The following is a 21,559-nucleotide window of genomic DNA, read 5'->3' on the forward strand; positions in this document are numbered from 1 at the left end:
TGGCACACCTGTCTATGGAAATTTTTGCCCATTCCTTATTGCAGTATACCTCTCAAGCTCTATTAGGTTGGATGGAAAGCGCCAGTGTACAGCCATTTTCAGATCTCTCTAGAGATGTTCAACAGGATTTAGGTCTGGACTCTGGCTGGGCCACTCAAGGACATTCACCGAGTTGTTGTGAAGCCACTCCATTGATATTTTGGCGGTGTGCTTTGGTTCATTGTCCTGCTGGAAGATGAACCGTCCACCCAGTCTGAGGGCAAGAGCACTCTGAAGCAGGTTTTCATTCAGGATGTCTCTGTACATTGCTGCATTCATCTGTCCCTCTATCCTGACTAGTCTTCCAGCTCATACTGCTAAAAAAAAACATCTCCACAGCATGATGCTGCCACCACCATTCTTCACTGCATGGATGATATTATTCTGGTATAGAGCGGTGCCTGGTTTTCTCAAAACGTAACGCCTGGCATTCACTCCAAAGAGTTTTAGTCTCATCAGACCAGAGAATTGTGTTTCTTATGGTCTGAGAGTCCTTCAGATGCCTTTTGGCAAATACCAATACTAAGGAGTGGCTTCCGTCTGGCCACTCCACCATACAGGCCTAATTGGTGGATTGCTGCACAGATGTTTGTCATTCTATAAGGTTTTCCTCTCTCCACAGAAGATTGCTGGAGCTCAGAAAGAGTGAATATCGGGTCATTGATCACTTCCCTGACGAAGGCCCTTTTTCTCCAATCACTTAGATGGCCAGCCAGCTCTAGGAAGAGTCCTAGAGTCCTGGTTCTAAACATCTCCCACTCACTTTCAGAGCAGCAGACATTTTTCTGTAACCTTCCCCTGCCTTGTGCCTCGAGACAACCCTGTCTTGGAGGTCTACAGACAATTCCTTTGTCTTCATGCTTGGTTTGTGCTTTGACATGCATTGTCAACCCTGGGACCTTATATAGACAGGTGTATGCCTTTTCAAATCATGTCAAATCAACTTAATTTACCACAGGTGATCTCTAATTAAGCTGCTGAAACATCTCAAGAATGATCAGTGGAAACAGAATGCCTGAGTTCAATTTAGAGCTTCATGGCAAAGACTGTACTTATGTACATGTGATTTTTCAGGTTTTTTATTTTTAATAAATTTGCAATTTCTAAAAATCTTTTTTTCATATTGCCATTATGGGGAATTGTGTGTAGAATTTTGATGAAATAAATGAATTAAAACCATTTTGGAATAAGACTGTAATATAAAAAAAATAGTGAAGCACTATGAATATTTTCCAGATGCACTGTATGTGCAAATTAATAAAGTTGCATCTCATTCACGATAGGGTTGTGAATAGAGCAATAGAGCTTATTGGTGCACATTGATTGCATTGCAAATGTATAGTAAACCCTTTTAAATGCCACTACTGACTTTTATATCATAATATTGTAAGAGAACAAAAATATCTTTAACAGCATATTTCAAATAATGTATATGAATCAGAAACTGATGCTTTAAATTCATTCAGCTCTCCAGTAAAAACATCTCTGAAAGCCTTCTTTAAAATCCATCAGTGGAACCGGTCTGATCTAGTTTGCCATGTCTTGACAGGAAGTGAGCAGGGCCAATCCTGCCAGCTGTTTTGGAGGGACTGCTTTTTTTCCTGGCGAGGCTGAAGGAAGTGCTAGTTGTACTCAGGTGATCTCAGCAGCTGAGCTGAATAGGCAGTCTGTTGTTGATGTCTGAGCTCTGAATCTATGATGAGTGCAAACAAGCCAAGGGGATGTTTTTATTCCCTCACATTCAGCAGATTCAGTTGCCCCGGGGAGAACTAGCGAAGCACAGTTGACCCATATAACTCCACCAGCTTCTTTTATTTTCATATTGAACTGTCATTATCCATTATAGTTTTTATTGACGTTAAATGCATAATATTCACAGACATGCTGAAGTTGAAGGCTTGTTTTTAAAGCGTACACATATTATTTAAAGAAATCTAAAGTGTAGGAATTATAACTATAGGAAACAAAACTATTTTACATTTGTCAGTTTAGTCGCTAATTTGTACAAATTTGTATGAGTTCAGTCATACAAAAGTGTACAATATTAAAAAGGAGGCGTGGCATCCAACCCCACCCCTAAACCCAACCACCATTGGGGGCTAAGTGTTGTGAAATCTCTTTATTAATTTTATAGCAAAATGATAATTAATTTTTTTGCAAAAACAAAACGTTTGTTTTTTTCATAACAATAAATAAGATTATAAAGATTATACACTGCATTTATTTATACCTTGTGCAAAATATGTGTGCAAAACTCAAACAATGGCAGACATTAGCCCCTTTCACACAGTGATACTGGTAAATATATGGAAAATTTCTGGAACGACTTTAACGGTAAATTCAAAAAAGCGCTGTTCACACAGGCGAGGACGTTTGGGAATTTTTCCGGAAAAGAGCATTCACACATCCTTTCCAAAATACCGGTAATTCTGACATCATTAACTAGAAATGAGCTCTAAACGGCTACGCTTGTATTTGTAACTATTGACTAGATCACAAACTCTGTGGATGGATCAGTATTGTGAACAAGTTCGATGAAAACATAGAAAAGCACTTTCGCATGTCGAGATGTACATGATATGTGTGTGTGCTGGCGGTCCTGGGCTATTTCATGGGCACACGCAAAGCTTGAAGGTAAACAAACAACGGCTTATCATAAGCATCTTATCGATAATAAATTACACTGTTGGCATTAAGATGAACATATAAAAGTTATCTGACTAATTTCTAGCAGCTAAATGTGTCTGGAAAAATATTCAAAGGCTTTTATTCTCATAAACCGAGCGGACGTGAATGCGTCTGACTTTTCTGATCGGCTAAAGCAGACATCTCACGTTCTAGACGTGCACGCGCTCTTTCCGGCAATCTTCCTTTTGCGTTCACTCAGCACAGCATTCCGGCAAATTACCAGTAATGTTACAACTTCTCTTTCCGGAAAATAGCCAGAAAGAATTTACCGGTATTTTCAAAAAGGGCCTGTTCACACATACACACCTTTCCGGAAAATTGCCGGTAATTTTCCGGAAAGGTGTGTATGTGTGAAAAGGGCTATTAAAATACAAATCAAGGAAAATTAGTATAAAGACTAATCAGAACCAAACTGGCAACAGGTGTGCAAAATAATCAGTAACTATGACAACAAATGTGTAATGCAACAAATGGTGCTTTTCCACTGTATGGTATTTTGGGGGCTTTTCTATTGCCTTCTTCTGCCTTTTTGTAGAGATATACTGTATGTACACACTGTCAAACACTGATTGGTTAGAAAAAAATTGTTACATCACAACTATTGTCACTGGATTTGAGTCACAAGATACCAAACCTGATATATAGTCAACAAAAACCAGTGTTGCATGAATAGCAATTTTTATGCCACTACAAAAAATAATAATAATAAAAATACCTAAAATGGCAGCATTGTGGTCAGTAGAAAAGGTTCTCTTTGAAGTAGCTGATGAGTGATCCATTGATGACCAGTAATGAAAAAAGCAAGATGAAAGGAATAGAAATGAAAAATAATAAAGAATGTCACTTCAGTAGTGGTGGTAATATATAAGTACAGTATACTGATAATCCCAACCACTTTAAGTGCTAACACACCATGTCATAAAGAGCAAATCATCTCAGACTGGTTTCTTGAACATGGCAATGAGTTTACTGTACTCAAATGGCCTCCACTGTCACCAGATCTCAATCCAATAGAGCACCTTTGGGGTGTGGTGGAATGGGCAATTTGCATTATGAATGTGCAGCTTACGAATTTGAAGCAACTGCATGGTGCAATGATGATACTGCATCATCAATTTATAAAAAAGTAGCATTTTGAAATTGCTGAAGGTCTTAGTTTTAGTTTGGAAATGCTGTTGTTTCTGTATAGACAGAATGAAATGCAAAATTTTGAAAATGGAGGTGAGACCATCTATAATCACTCTTTGAATTGTTTTCTGGACAATTGCATTTTTAAGATTCGTCAAGTTGGCTTCATCGAACATGGACCTTCAATATGCACTGGGGCGATTTGCTGCTGGGTGTGATGCGACTGGGATTAGAATCGGCACCTCCAAGTCCGAGGCCATGGTGCTCCGGAGAGGGACTCTTTTTCAGCCCTGGAGTTTAAAGCCTCAGACCAGCCCACCTCAGTTCACGACTGACTGTCTTAAAATGTGGTCATTTCTAAATCAGTTTCTAATGGCACTATCAAGTCTTTTTCAAGAAAACAGCTGCTTTAGAACTTCAAATGTTCAACAACCCTAACAGTATTACAGTATATGTCTTAACAATACAAATAAAAAAAAGTAATAATAATAAATTATGCAGGTGAGGTTCAAACCTGGATCAGCGGCATCGTAATACAACGTGCTGACCACTGGACCACAACAGCTTTTCTCAGTGTAGCAACTCATTTGAGTTACATCATCATTAACCTGCAGGCTGGATCTTGCTCACAAGGCTGCGAGAAAATAGATAAAAAGAGCGGAGCTGCAGCAAAATAATGAATAAAAAGAGTGAGGCTGTGGTCAAATAAATAAATAAATGAAAAAAAGTGTGACTGCTGAGAGCAACAGAGTCTGGAGCTAGGGACACCGGCCCTCGCGGCCAAAAAACGGACCGGCCCACAGGGAATTCTTCTGGTCCTCCTGATTAGCCAATCCGGGCCTAGGCAGCAGTAATCGACTGGTTCGTTGTGGTAAAGAAGTTGCTGAGCCTAATGGAAAAGCTTTCAAAATGCCGGTCAATCTACGTTCCTACTCTCACCTATGGTCATGAGCTTTGGGTCATGACCGAAAGGACAAGATCTCGGATGCAAGCAACTAAAATGAGTTTCCTTCACAGGGTGGCAGAGCATACCCTTATAGATAGGGTGAGGAGCTCTGTCTCCCAGGAGGAGCTTGGAGTAGAGCCGCTGCTCCTCCACATTGAGAGAAGTCAGCTGAGGTGGCTCGGGCATCTGTTTCAGATGCCTCCTGGAAATTTTTTTCATTTTTTACATGATTTATTTGTAATATAGTTTGTAAAGCAGTATTTTCTGTCTTTATATGGTATTTGCTTTGTTTACCAAACTAGTCTATCTAATCGGATTTGCAAACCTTGTGTTAAGTTTTAGTTACTATCAAAATCCCTTGACAGACTTTTTTTTGTAAATTCACTAATAAAGACAACAGGGACGAGGAGCGTTTTTGTACTAAAACAGAAGCACACAGGATTAAACGCAGCCTCATATACCTGTTTACCAGCTCCCTCGAGAGCATCAGAACCCTCTGTTCTTCAGCCGGCTCGGTCTCCACCCTCACAGGGGCCTCTCTGCTTTACAGCTGCCAACCATTTGGTCAAATATTTTGCTCACATGTGGAGTGTGTACATGTGTACATATGGACTGTGGGAAAAAGCGGGGCCTGCAGAGGGAAAGAGAGAGGTGTGTTTAAAAACAGGGATGGTGTGTTGTCTGCTGTTTGAACAGCCCTGTTTGGTTTGGATGAAACGGTTTCATTGATTTTCCTCGACTCAAACCATTGCAGATGCTCAATTCTGGAGTTTCTTTATAAAGTTTCCTTTTTAGAGATGTTCACTTGCACAATTGATTCTATTTCTTTTTGGATATCTGAAAATACTTATAGCATGACTCTGCTCAAATGCATTTAAAATATTAGTTTTATTTTAATTGTGATTATTTGAGGTCAGAAAGATTCAGTCACATTTTATTTTGATGGTCTGTTTGTTGAATTTAAGTTATATTGCATCTGCATGCCAAATATTTATCAGTAAATTATAAGTAGACTGTTAGGTTGGGGTTGGGGTTAGGGTTAGTGTACTGTAAGCTGACATGTACTTCCAAAGTTTCTTGTCAGTTAAATGTCTGTTAAATGTCTGTATCAACAGATATTAAACAGACAGTCTACTAATAGTCAAATGGACCATCAAAATTAAGTGTTACCAGATTTACAATGATGCACTCAGTGTAAAGCTGTGAATATGGATATTCAGTGTAAAGCACTGAATATCCTTACAAGTGTGCAGTGGTGTCACCTCATTAACTCATCAGTCACTGTGTTCTACCTGAACCTAAACAAAACAGTAAAATGATAAACATGTTTTTACTCTAGAAATGTTGTGCACATCATAACATTGCATTCATTTAAATCCACCCTATTTGTCATAATGGCTTTACCATTAAATCCTTTGATTGTGTTCTTGGCATTTACAACCTGAATGTAATTAAATTTGCACATTTTGTAGTAATGTGTTATTAAACGTGCCCAGTAATCAGTGTTTAAACCTTTATAGGGCAGCAAAAGTGCAAAAAAAATATGAGCATAATTTAAATGTTTCTCATAACTTTTACTGCATTTACATTCACTTGTTGAGCAGAAATGTGTTGATAAATTAAGTCTATTAAAGTAAATTATTTTACATTACAGCCACAATAGTATTATGTTATAGATTGTATGTTTAAAAACATATACAGTTGAATATAGAAATATTATAAATAAAATGATTCTTTAAAACCAGCAGTAGGTAAATCATTAATTGGTTTAAAACATCTGATTTATTTAATAATGAGCAACACGTGCATAATATAACCGTGTATAGATTGGATTGTAACTATTTTTGTTGTTGAAACTATTCTGTTTGAAATTACACTCACTGGCCACTTTGTTAGGTACTTTACTTTTTTTTCCAACTGCTTGCTAATACAAATCAGCCAATCGCATCCAAGCAACTCAATGCATTTAGACATGTAGACATGGTCAAGATGATCTGCTGCGGTTCAAACAGAGCATCAAAATGGGGAAGAAAGGTGATTTAAGTGACTTAGAATGTGGCATGGTTGTTGGTGCCAGACAGGCTGGTCTGAGTATTTCAGAAACTGTTGATCTGCTGGGATTTTCATGTAAAACCATCTCTAGGGTTTTCAGAGAAAGAAAACTGGAACATAGAAAATTGGAAAAATGTTGCCTGGTCTAAAGAGTCTCGATTTCTGTTGTTACATTCGGATGGTAGGGTCAGAATTTGACATCAACAACTTAAAAGCATGGATCCACCCTGCCTTGTATCAACGATTCAGGCTGGTGGTGGTTGTGTAAGGGTGTGGGCGATATTTTTTTAGAACACTTGGGGCCTATTAGTACCAATTGAGCATCATGTCAGTACCACAGCCTACCTGAGTATTATTCCTGACCATCTCCATCCCTTTATGAACACAGTGTACTCATCTTCTTATAACTACTTCCAGCAGGATAACACGCCATATCATAAAGCAAGACTCATCTTGTTTACTATACTCAAATGGCCTCCACAATCACCAGAACCTAATCCAATAGAGTACATTTGGTGGAATGGGAGATTCACATTATGAATGTGCAGCCGACAAATCTGAAGCAACTACTTGAGGCTATCATGTCAATTTGGAGAAAAATATGTGAGGAATATTTTCAGCACCTTGTTGAATCTATACCACAAAGGATTAAGGCAGTTCTGAAGGCAAAAGGGGTCCAACCCAGTGCTAGTAAGGTGTACCTAATAAAGTGGCTGGTAAATGTTGCTCTGAAATGTAATAACTTTTTTCTTAGATATATCAAATAAATGTCAAGTTTACAATCATGTTTAGATTTGTTAAAATAGCTCTTTTGTGATGTTCAGGGGTTGGACGATGAAACTAAAACACTGGCCAATCTTCATTGATTGCACATTCCACCAGTAGGGGCAGACGGTTGGGTTTAATTAGAAGAGTAATAGAACAGTTTTGCATAAAGTGTTGCAATGCACACAACATTATTAGTGACATATTAGAGTTTATATCAGAGAACAAATTGTTGGTTGGCTTCTCGCTGGCACATCTGTGACCAAGACAGCAAGTGATACACCCTGTGATGTATCAAGAGCCACGCTATCCAGGGTAATGTCAGCATACCACCAAGAAGAACGAACCACATCCAAAAGGGGTAACTGTGGACGCAAGAGAAGACTTGTCTGTAAGGAATGTTCAGATGCTAACCTGAATTAACCAAAATAAAATTGATTGTTAAACTACAGCTGCCGAACTCACTGCAGATTAAAATGTACACCTCCACAGGGTCAATAAACATGGCTGCTATTGCCAAATGTTTGGTCACCTTTATCAATGCCAAACATCAGTTTCAGTGGTGCCAGCAGCAAAAATCTTTGGCTGTGGATAATGTAAAAAATATATTGTCCTCTGATGAGTCCAACTTTACTGTCTTTCCCAAATCCGGGACAGTTACAGTGTGGAGAAGCCCCAAAGAAGTGAACCACCCAGACTGTTGCATGCCCAGAGAGAAGCATGGGGGTGGTTCAGTGATGGTTTGGGCCACAATAACTTGGCATTCTTTAGGCCCAATAGTTGTGCCAGATGGTCATTGCCAAGGACCACCAAACCATTCTGGAGGTTCATGTGCACCCAATGGTTTCAACATTTTATCCTGAAGGTGGTGCCATGTATCAGGATGATAATGCAGCAATACACACTGCAAGACTGGTGACAGAGTGGTTTTAAGAACATGAAAGTGAAATTGAACATCTTCCATGGCCTTCACTGTCACCAGATCCTAATACTATTGAGCCACTGGGATGTTTTGGAGGAGCAGGTCAGAAAACATTTTCCTCCACCAGCATCACTCTGCAAGAATAATGGCTCAAAATACGTTGGCTACTGAGCAGGACTTGCATCTGTCGTTTCCGAGAAGAATTGATCCTGTATTGGCCTCAAAAACAGTTATTATGGTCTGTTTCACTTTTATTGTCCAACCCCTGTAGCTGTATTAAATTAAATGTTTTGTTAACTAGAATTCATGTCAGTCTAATAAATTTTTTTGGGACATTTTTGGAACACTACTGTTAAATTCTGCCAACAGTACCAAAGAAAATCAAATATATATATATATATATATATATATATATATATATATATATATATATATATGGGCGACGCAGTGACGCAGTAGGTAGTGCTGTCGCCTTACAGCAAGAAGGTCATTGAGTTTGCATGTTCTCTCTGCGTTCACGTGGGTTTCCCCCACAATCCAAAAACATGTGGTACAGGTGGATTGGGTTGGCTAAATTGTCCGTAGTGTGTGTGTGTGTGTGTGTGTGTGTGTGTGTGTGTGTGTGTGTGCGTGCGTGCGTGCGTGCGTGCGTGCGTGCGTGCGTGTGTGTGTGTGTGTGTGAATGAGTGTGTGTGTGGATGTTTCCCAGAGATGGGTTGCGGCAGGAAGGGCATCCGTTGCGTAAAAAAAGTTGGCGGTTCATTCCACTGTGGCGACCCTGGATTAATAAAGGGACTATATATATATATATATATATATATATATATATATATATATATATATATATATATATATATATATATATATATATATATGCTAAAGAGACATGGATTGATGGGTATATAGAAATTGATATATAGATATGGATATATAGATAGATAGATAGAGATTGATGGATGCATATATAGATGGGTGTATGGATGGTTGGATAGACGGATATATAGATGGATGATGGATGGATGGATAGGTAGATAAATTATATAGATGAATTGATACATGGATGGATGGATGGATGGATGGATGGTTAGATATGGATAGAATGATAGACAGAGATGGATGGATATGTAGTTAGATGGATGGGTAGATAGATGGATGGATGAATATAAATATACAGATAAATAGATGTGGATATATATATATATATATATATATATATATATATATATATATATGTGGACAAAAACAAACGGGGGCAAATAATTCAGGGGGGCTAATAATTCTGACTTCAACTATATAAATATATGTCTCCAGCCACATGTAGTGACGCACTTTGACCAGGCCACACTCATATAGATAGTGATTCTGTGTTTGCGAATGTCCTTCTCAGAAAAGATCAACTGATAACCCCAGGTCTCACAGTTCTCAAAGTAATCACTCCTATTGTGAGCAATTACTATGGACACACTGAAACCTGTGTAGCTCATAATACTGGGAAGATTCATTCAATCCTCAGTCATTAACAGCCCGCATGATATAACGTTACGTGTCTCAGACTTCACCAGTCCTCTGCCAACTTTTCCTGGCTGTTGTTTTGCCATTGCAATGCCTGTAAAAGTTGATACTCTTTTTTGCCCTTTATGTTGCTTGTCAAAAGTTTGGAATGATGAGTTTTTTTTATTCTTGTTAAATATGTTTATAATTTGAAATAATCAATTAAAAATGTACTTTACTCATGCTATTTAAACCAGGATTTTCGACATCTTTACTGTCTTCAGTAGACATGGGACAATAACACTGGGAAAAGTCACTGATTTAAATCAGCTAAAAAAAATAAAATTGTTACACTGTTACTGTGATATATGTATGTTTTTTTTTTTTTTTTTTTCATAGACAACACATATATTATTTTATTTATTTATGTATGACAACAGTATCTCCAGCCGCAAAGAACCACCCACATCAAAACTACTGGTCAGCCTACGATTTAGCAAACTTTTCATTAACAAATCGCTTATGCACCAACATCCAAGCATGCTATGGACCTGAACAGTCCAGTAGTTTACTTAATAACCAACAAAATATTGTTGTTTTTTTAAGCCAGACATTTAAAAATAACCTATTTTACAGCAGTAATCACAATACTGTGAAACCGTAATATTATAATCCAAGGTTATCTTACCATTATCTTCTTTAATACCAGCCCTGTTTGTCAAACGATCCTTTAGGGATCATTATAATGTGATGATTATTGTATTAAAAAAGTTAAATAAATGCGCCTGGCTACTGCCAGTGGAAATGCACTCAGGGTGACCCAGTGTAAATAAGGCATCATTACACTTGTATATGGGGGCTGAAGAATTTTCAGCTTGCTCAATGCAAGGCAAATGATCCGATTGATGTTGTAGCGAATGCTCATCTGAGCATGTGGTCGAATGCACAGTGGACTGGTCGCTGGTTCGAACCTCGGCTCAGATGGCGTTTCTGTGAGGAGTTTGCATGTTCCCCCTGCGTTCGCGTGGGTTTCCTCCAGGTGCTCTGGTTTCCCCCACAGTCAGAAGACATGCGGTAAAGGTGAATTGGGTAGGCTAAATTTACCATAGTGTATGAATGTGTGTGTGTTGATGTTTCCCAGAGATGGGTTGCATCCGCTGTGTAAAAATTTGTTGGATAAGTTGGCGGTTCATTCCGCTGTGGCGACCCCGGATTAATAAAGGGACTAAGCCAACAAGAAAATGAATGGATGAATGAAATACAACCCTCCAGAAGCACAGAATATGCACTTACTGCACTCCAACGAAATGGTAAAGTTTATAATCTAATAATACATATTAAACCTCTTTAACATTATTAAATGATCCTGAATCACTGATGTTTGTTGGAGTAACAGTTCTGACTAGTTTATTTATTTATTTTTTAAGATCTGAGGTGAACTATCTGCTGCTGCTTTCAGTGGTATGACAATAAATGTCATGTAAATCAGCATTTAAACTCACATTACCAGCATTTAACACTGAATAAAGCACATGAGGGGTGGGGAATGGTGAGCGACGCAGTGGCGCTGTAGGTTGAAGCACTTTAGCAGTGCACTTTAGCAGTGCTAGCAGTGCTAGGGAGAAGCACTTTAGCAGCATCTAGACCAGCAGCCTGTAAGTACATTTAAGATTTGTTTCAGTTGTTGTGTATGGTTTGAGGACTTGTTTCCAGCTGTTTGTGTAAAGTTGTAGGACATTTAAACTTGCTTTCAGTTGTGTATAATACTAGAAGTTGTTTAGCCACTGTTTCCTTGGTTACTATAAGAGCTTGTGTAGCGAACGCAGACGCGGTTTCGCATCGTCCGCCTCAGTTTCGGCCCTTGTTTTGACTCTCGAGGCGTGTCCAGCTGAATTCAATCAGCTAGTGCTTTGGGGTTATATAAACAACTAGTTCACCGCGGCAGCGGTCGCGGCAGCCTCGTGTGAAGACCGCCTCGTGTGAAGACCGACGAGGGTAAAGACCATCGACTCTACCTGCGCGACTCCACCCAGCAAAGACACCGACAAAGCACTTGAGTACTTTACTTTCTTGTTTTACTTTACACTTATTTTTTGTTGTCAGTGCACTTTTATTATGTGTTTTCTAATTCCTGTTGTTACTAACACTCGCAAAACACGGGAGGTACGCTGCAGGCGTAATCCTCACAACCTTCGTTCAATACATGTATCTACTATTTCACAACTCTCTCTCTCCGTGGGCCTCTGGAATTGTCAATCAGCTGTTAACAAGGCTGATTTTATTACCTCCATAGCTACATATTCTGACTATAATCTCATGGCTCTAACTGAGACCTGGTTGAGGCCGGAGGACACTGCTACACATGCTACTCTTTCTGCTAATTTCTCTTTTTCCCACACTCCTCGTCAAACAGGGAGAGGGGGTGGGACTGGACTACTAATTTCCAAAGAATGGAAATTTACTCTGATACCGTCCCTGCCAACAATCAGCTCCTTTGAATTCCATGCAGTCACCATTATCCACCCCTTCTACATAAATGTGGTTGTCATCTACCGCCCACCAGGTAAATTAGGTCACTTCCTAGATGAACTGGATGTTCTTCTCTCATCTTTTTCTAATTTTGCCACTCCCTTATTGGTGCTAGGTGACTTCAACATTTACGTTGACAAACCGCAAGCTGCAGACTTTCAGACTTTGCTTGCCTCTTTTGACCTAAAAAGAGCACCTACTTCTGCTACCCACAAATCAGGTAATCAGCTAGACCTTATCTACACACGACACTGCTTCACTGATCAAACAATAGTAACTCCACTACAAATATCTGATCATTTCCTTCTGTCTCTCAACATCCACATTACTCCTGAGCCGCCACACACTCCAACACTGGTTACCTTTCGCAGAAACCTACGATCTCTCTCACCCAATAGACTATCCACCATTGTTTCAGACTCTCTTCCTCCATCTCGCAAACTCACTGCACTTGATTCGAACAGTGCCACTAATACACTCTGCTCCACACTAGCATCATGTCTAGACCGATTATGTCCTCTTGCATCCAGGCCAGCCCGTGTCAGTCCTCCTGCACCCTGGCTCTCGGATGCTCTCCGTGAGCATCGCTCAAAACTTCGGGCTGCGGAGAGAATTTGGCGGAAAACTAAAAATCCTGCACATCTCTTAACATACCAAACTCTTCTGTCCTCTTTCTCAGCTGAGGTTACTTCTGCAAAGCAGACGTATTACCGTCTGAAAATCAACAATGCCACTAATCCTCGCCTACTTTTTAAAACATTTTCCTCCCTCCTCTATCCTCCTCCTCCACCCGCATCCTCCACACTTACTACTGATGACTTTGCTACATTCTTCTGCACCAAAACTGCAAAAATCAGTGCTCAATTTGCTGCACCTACAACAAACACGCAAGATACAACACCAACACCACACACACTCACCTCTTTTTCTCAGCTTTCTGAGTCTGAGGTGTCCAAACTTGTGCTATCTAGCCATGCAACCACCTGTCCACTCGATCCCATTCCCTCTCATCTCTTGCAAGCCATCTCTCCTGCAGTCATACCAACACTGACTCACATAATTAACACATCTCTTGACTCTGGTTTATTCCCCACTACATTTAAGCAGGCTAGGGTAACCCCACTGCTAAAGAAACCCAACCTGGACCATACGCTACTTGAAAACTACAGACCAGTATCCCTGCTTCCATTCATGGCCAAGATTCTGGAGAAAGTAGTGTTCAATCAAGTCCTGGACTTTCTTACTCAAAACAATCTCATGGACAACAAGCAATCCGGCTTTAAGAAAGGCCACTCAACTGAGACTGCCCTGCTCTCGGTCGTGGAGGATCTCAGACTGGCTAAAGCAGACTCTAAATCATCAGTCCTCATTTTGCTGGACTTGTCAGCTGCTTTTGACACTGTCAACCACCAGATCCTGCTATCTACGCTTGAGTCACTGGGCGTTGCGGGCACTGTTATACAATGGTTCAGATCTTACCTCTCTGACAGGTCATTCAGGGTGTCTTGGAGGGGAGAGGTGTCCAACCTACAGCATCTAAACACTGGGGTACCTCAAGGCTCTGTTCTTGGGCCACTTCTCTTCTCCATCTACACATCATCTCTAGGACCAGTCATCCAGAGACATGGATTCTCCTACCACTGCTATGCTGATGATACCCAGCTATACCTCTCTTTTCATCCTGATGATCCCTCGGTTCCAGCTCGTATCTCAGCCTGCCTGTTGGATATTTCACACTGGATGAAAGATCATCATCTTCAGCTGAACCTCGCAAAAACGGAAATGCTTGTAGTTTCTGCCAACCCGACTCTACACCATAACTTTTCAATCCAGATGGATGGGGCAACCATTACTGCATCCAAAATGGTGAAAAGCCTTGGAGTAACAATTGATGACCAACTAAACTTCTCTGACCACATTTCTAGAACTGCTCGATCGTGCAGATTTGCACTCTATAACATCAGAAAGATCCGACCCTTCTTATCTGAACATGCAGCTCAACTCCTTGTTCAAGCTCTTGTTCTCTCCAAACTGGATTACTGCAACTCTCTTCTAGCTGGGCTTCCAGCTAACTCTATCAAGCCTCTTCAACTGCTCCAGAATGCAGCAGCACGAGTTGTCTTCAATGAACCTAAACGAGCACATGTCACTCCGCTGCTAGTCCGTTTGCACTGGCTGCCAGTTGCTGCTCGCATCAAATTCAAAACTCTGATGTTTGCCTACAAAGTGACTTCTGGCATAGCACCTTCTTATCTGCACTCACTTCTGCAGATCTATGTGCCCTCCAGAAACTTGCGCTCTGTGAATGAACGCCGCCTCGTGGTTCCATCCCAAAGAGGGAAAAAATCACTTTCGCGAACGCTCACGCTCAATCTGCCCAGTTGGTGGAATGAACTCCCTAACTGCATCAGAACAGCAGAGTCACTCGCTATTTTCAAGAAACGACTAAAAACTCAACTATTTAGTCTCCACTTCACTTCCTAATCTGCAATTGCCTCTTTGAATATCACACTAACTAACTGTACAAAAAAAAAAAAAAAAAAAAAACTACTAACACTTCCCTTCTTAGACTTTACAGACCTGAAACTTGCCTTTAGTACTTATTCATTGTTGCTCTTAGTTGTGTAAATTGCTTCCTTGTCCTCATTTGTAAGTCGCTTTGGATAAAAGCGTCTGCTAAATGACTAAATGTAAAAATTTAAATGTAAAATGTTGTGCTGTCGCCTCACAGCAAGAAGGTCGCTGGTTCAAGCCTCGGCTGGGTCAGTTGGCTTTTCTTTATGGAGTTTGCATGTTCTCCCTGTGGGTTTCCTCCGAGTGCTCCGGTTTTTCCAGAATTCATTCACCACAATTCATTCAAAACCAGAATTTATTCACCACAATGGAAATTATATTTAAACAGCACTCAGCATATCCCCATGTACTGCATTCGCCATATACAGTAGATCATTTGATTAAATAAAATACCTGTGTGTGTGTGTGTGTGTGTGTGTGTGTGTGTATGAGAGAGAGAGAGAGAGAGAATGAGTGCAGCGAATGCTATGTGGATTGTGTGTGTACCCGCTAGTTAAAGCAAAATCCATGTTTAACTATTGGTCCTGAACAATATTTTCAATCTATCTAATTATTATTATTATTATTATTATTATTATTATTACTACTATTTATTACTGACTGATTAATTTTCGGCGAGGCAGTGGCGCAGTAGGTAGTGCTGTCTCCTCATAGCAAAAAGGTCGCTGGGTCGCTGGTTCGAAAATCGGCTCAGTTGGTGTTTCTGTGTGGAGTTTGTATGTTCTCCCTGCCTGAAGAGCGTTTTAATGAAATTGGATACCGCACGCCAAATGGGAAAAAAAAACCTTTGCATTTCGTGGCGTGTGTATTTGTGGTCCTCTACTAGTGTCAAACCGCCATGTGTGTATAGAATATCCTGTTGCAAAATGGGGCGAAAAGTCCTACATGATGGTAATAGTTTCATTAAGGTGTTTACAGTACATGTCTGTACTGCACTTCAATAATGCGACTAAAGTCGGCATACTTTACCTGTCTTAATTCGATTTCTATTTTGTTCAATAATGACTTTAGTCTGATTAAGGTAATCAAAAATTGCTGTTTACATGGTAGATTCTTAATCAGAGTATTGTAATCAAATTTTTGGTGTCAATGTAAACACTCAAATCACGAAAAAAAATTTTATTTGATTTGTCAGAAGAGATCAGACAAGGGGCCAAAGTGTACAGTGATGTCATAAAAATGTGTTAACCCATAATAGCAGGAATGAAAAACTGAACATTTTAATGTTTAGATATTGTACATTAGTGTATTGTTTTAGAGTAAACTAGCTGATCATTATATTGAGTTCTTTTTTTTCTGTGAATGTGTTAGAATTTCCAATATATGTATTGTTATGACTAAACAAATAAAAAACAAATGTCAGTAAATGGTCAAACTCTTTGCTACAAACCAACGGATTTATGACAACACATTAAAATAGATATAAAATTATAATAAAATACCAATTTGCCACCTCAAGCAGCATACAGTTCATCCGGAAAGTACTCAAAGCGCTTCACCTTTTCCACATTTTTTATGTTACATCCTTATTCCAAAATGGATTAAATTCATTAATTTCCTCAACATTCTACACGCAATACCCCATAATGACAATGTGAAAAAAAGATTTTTGGAAAGTTGCAAATTTATTAAAAATAAAAAATCTGAAAATTATATCTACATAAGTATTCACAGCCTTTGCTCAATAGTTGTCAATTGTTGATTCACCTTTGGCAGCATTTACAGCCTCAAGTCTTTTTGAATATAATGCCACAAGCTTGGCACACCATTCCTTATTGCAGTACCTCTCAAGCTCTATCAGGTTGGATGAAAAGTGACGGTGTACAGCCATTTTCAGATGTCTCTATAGAGATATTTAATAGGATTTAGGTCTGGACTCTGGCTGGCCCACTCAAGGACATTCATCGAGTTGTTGTGAAGCCACTCCATTGATATTTTGGCGGTGTACTTTGGGTCATTATCCTGCAGGAAGATTAACCGTCACCCCAGTTTACCCCAAACGTAACACCTGCCATTTACTCGAAAGAGTTCAATTTTAGTCTCATCAGGCTAGAGAATTTAGTTTCTTATGGTCTGAGAGTTCTTCGGATGCCTTTTGCTAAATTCCAGGTCGGGAGTGGCTTCCGTCTGGCCACTCTACCATACAGGCCTGATTGGTGGATTGCTGCACAGATGGTTGTCCTTCTGTAAGGTTCTCCTCTCTGCACAGAAGAACACTGGAGCTCAGACAGAGTGACCATCGGGTTATTGATCACCTCCCTGACTAAGGCCCTTCCCCAATCACTTAGCTTAGATGGCCGGCCAGCTCTAGGAAGAGTCCTGGTGGTTCTAGACATCTTCCACTTATGGATGATGGAGGCCACTGTGCTCATTGGAACTTTCAGAGCAGCAGAAATTTTTCCTTCCCAGCCTTGTGCCTCAAGATAATCCTTTGGTTTGTGCTTTGACATGCACTGTCAACCCTGGGACCTTATATAGACAGGTGTCTGCCTTTTCAAATCATGTCCAATCAACTGAATTTACCACAGTTTAACTTCCATTATGCTGCTGAAACATCTCAAGAATGATCAGTGGAAACAGAATGTACCTGAGCTCAATTTAGAGATGCACGCCAAAGGCTGTGAATACTTACGTACTTGTGATTTTTTTTTTAGGTTTTTTTATTTGTAATAAATTTGCAACAATTTCAAATGTCAGTAAATGGTCATACTAGTTGCTACAAACCAGCGGATTTATGACAACACATTAAAATGGATATAAAATTATAATAAAATACCAATTTGAAACCTCAAGCAGCACACAGTGCATCCGGAAAGTAATCATAGCGCTTCACCTTTTCCACATTTTTTGTTACAGCCTTGGATGGATTAAATTAAAACATGTGAAAAAGGAAAAGTGCTATGAAAACATTCCAGATGCATGTGTCAATGTCATATTTCACTCATACTTCAGTGCCTCAACAAATGTTCTGACTAATCAAATTACTCTTTAGAATCTGACATGCTCCACCCCCTTCAAGACTACTCATTTGTTTTAATTTGTCATAAAACAAAAAGCTATTGGCTGTTTTTTTAAGGAGGAGGAGCAACTATATGTTGCACCCTATTTTTCAGTTGAGATTACATCGAACATTAAATAAAACATGCACATTTCAAAGCACTTCACGGGACTTTTAATAACAGGTGAAAACACGACTCTCAGCTTGTGTTATTTCTCGAAACAGACGAATCATTGTCATCAGGAATGTGGCTTGGAATTGTTTGAATTTGAGCCATCATGGCTGTCAGATTGGTGATGGCATCGGGTGACACACCAGAGCGTTTACTGGAAGCAAAACAAACTCGATCCCATAAAGAGCTCAGCCTGTGTGTTTGCTCTGTGTCTCCTTTACCTCTGGCCTGACGTAACACTGCTCGATGGCTGCTTCCATGACTATAGGTGTCTTTGTGTGTAATGCTGAAACTATCAGGTTTAGCAGGGGAACTTGGATGAGTGTTGAAAACTTTTGAAAGGCTTTTCTTACTTCATTCTGTAAACAACTGGGTGTAAAGTGGTGCACTGTTTGTGTTGGGTCTTTTGGTTAGTGCTGTGAATTATGCAATGTGGATGTAGCAAAGGGGAAAACTTGTTTATTTCATAAGTTTTGCTAAAAATAATTAAATGATAAAAAGTGCATTTGCTGAGGTTAGAAAATATGTTAAAACAATTAAATAAATACATAAATAATTTAAATAATAAAAGTGTATTTTTAGCGATGATAAATATTCAGTTGAAGTCAGAATTATTAGCCGCCCTCTGCATTTTTGTCTTTTTTAAATATTTTCCAAATGATGTTTAACAGAGCAAGGAAATTTTCAAAGTATGTCTGATAATGTTTTTTCTTTTGAAGAAAGTCTTATTTGTTTTACTTTGGCTAGAATTAAGGCAGTTTTAAGAACCATTTTAAGGACAAAATTATTAGGCTATTTTTTTTTCGAAAGTCTACAGAACAAACCATCGTTATACAATAACTTGCCTAATTACCGTAACCTGCCTAGTTAACCTAAATAACCTAGTAAAGCCTTTAAATGTCACTTTAAGCTGTATAGAAATGTTAAAAATATCCAGTAAAATATTATTTACTGTCCTCAAGAACAAAGATAAAATCAATCAGTTGATTGATCAGAAATGAGGTATTAAAACTATTTTAACTAAACTGTTTAGAAATGTGTTGAAAAAAGTTTCTCTTCCTTAAACAGAAATTGTGGAAAAAAATCATCAGGGAGACTAATAAATCTGACTTCAACTGTGTACATTAATTATGAAACATTATTTATAAATTATTGATAATTGATTAATTGATAAAAAAGTAAATACATAGTTTAATATTGAAAATAAAATTATATAAGTAAAAAAAAAAAATTCTGTGTATCAGATTTGTGGACAACAGTTTACAGCCTTATTTTGTATATTAATACAACCTATTTGACATATTTTAATTTATATATTTACTCATCCATTTCTTTATTATCAAAAACTAGAAAAAATAAACATTTTAAAGAATACATTTTTTAATATTAAATGAAACATGTCAAACACAATTTATTAAAAATGCTGAAATGTCATCTAACTGGAAAAAAAGGAAATTAAAAATAAATAAAAATATAAGGCTAAGACTAGACTTTAGAATTAATTAGAACAAAAACTAAAAAACAACAACAACAACAACAAAACTAAATAATTAAAGTGTATTTACTGTATATAAATAATATAAATTATTTTTAAAAAACAATAATAATAGTAATACTTTTGTAAACTAAATAAATTATAAATAAACAGACAAATAAAAAAATAACATATAAAGAAGTGCTGGCTATCAAATTTTTGGACCTCGGTGTACAGTCTCAATTTAAGAAAAGTAGGAGAGGTGCATTATTATTTTCTGTAGTCTATTGCAAAAACATATTTACTCACTATCACTACTCACATTCATGTTTTTATTATCAAAATATAGATAATAAAATAAATTATACATAATATGTCAAATAAAAAATCTAAATTAGAATATTAAATGAAAAATGTCAAACAAAATTATTAAAAATGCTGAAATTTCGAGAAAATTAGTTAAAGAAAGTAAAGTTTTTCAAAAGCTAAAACATAACTTAAAATTAGAATCAAAACTGAAATTAAAAAATATCAACAACTAAATAATAAAAAAATATATTTTCTGTGATAAAAATCTATAAATAATAATAATCCTTTAAAAACAATAATAATGATAATAATAATGAATTTGTAATTAACCCAAATAAATCTAAATAATTATTTGAAAATAAATAGACAAACAAATAAATATTTTAATTTGTGTGTGTGTGTGTGTGGGGGGGGGGGGGGGGGGGCGGTGGCATTATTATTATGTATTTTGGGTTAGTGAACTGCAAAAACCCACTCATCCATGTCCTTATTATCAAAAATAGATTCATAAACAATATCAAATAAATTTAGAACATTAAATGAAAAATCTCAAACAAAAATGTATAATATTGATGTTCCATCTGACTGGAATAAAACACTTGATATATTTGGAATATAAAGCTGTTCAACAGCTAAAATATGACTTAAAGTTAGAAAGAAAACTGAAAATGTAAAAATGTCAACAACAACAAAAATATAATAAATAAATAAATAAATAAATACATAGATAAATAAATAAATAAAAAATCTATTTCCTGTAATTAAAAAAAAATGAAAACAAATAAATATATATATAAAGATAATATTTAAAAAAATATATTTACTGGTATAAAAAAATTATGAATAATATGAATTATGAAAAAATGAATAAGAATAATATTAAATTACTTCATGAACTGATTAAAATAAATAGACAAACAAATAAATAAATAAGTTCTGGGTATCTAATTTATGGATAACAGTGTACAGTTATATTTATTTTTTAAATTAATTAATTTATTTTTTATGTATTTTGAGACAGTTCACTGCAAAACCATATTTACTAGCCTCTCCATATCTTTATTATCAAAAATAGATTAATTAAAATTAAAACTAAAATTAGATAAGAATATTTAATAAAAAATGTCAATCAAAAGAGCAAACGATGGTCATGCCGCCCTCGACCAGAAAGAGAAAACAAAAATGACCAAGTCGCGAAATAAATAGTGCGGTCGGGGTGGGGGTGCTGGTTGGCTAGGGTTGTGTTGTTTCACGGACGAAAGTAGGGACCGGGGGCTGGGGCGTGGTTGTCATAGATGATAGTTGGGACCGGCTCACTATTCTGTATCCACCTTGGTCACCTCTATGTACGCAACGGCCCTGGATGTGCCATCTAACTAGGAAAAACAACACTTGAGAAATTCGGAAAAAATAAAGTTCTTAACTAAAACATTTTTAAATTAGAAATAATAATGTATTATGCATAAAAATGT

General features: G+C 37.7%; 1 protein-coding gene across 1 annotated transcript in view; it reads left to right on the forward strand.

The window, feature by feature from the left end:
• LOC147842317 (uncharacterized) overlaps positions 1-15,168 on the forward strand; it is a 243,185-nt gene extending 228,017 nt beyond the window's left edge. The window contains exon 2 of the mRNA XM_087267641.2: positions 11,713-15,168. Within this exon, the coding sequence (XP_087123767.1) occupies positions 12,147-15,044 (2,898 nt within the window). The 5' untranslated portion in view covers positions 11,713-12,146 and the 3' untranslated portion in view covers positions 15,045-15,168. The remainder of the gene's footprint in view (positions 1-11,712) is intronic.
• The last annotated feature ends 6,391 nt before the right edge of the window (positions 15,169-21,559 follow it).

This window comes from Danio rerio, chromosome 9 (assembly GCF_052040795.2).
Source record: "Danio rerio strain M-AB ecotype USA chromosome 9, GRCz13ab, whole genome shotgun sequence".
In the NCBI taxonomy this organism is placed as follows: domain Eukaryota; kingdom Metazoa; phylum Chordata; class Actinopteri; order Cypriniformes; family Danionidae; genus Danio; species Danio rerio.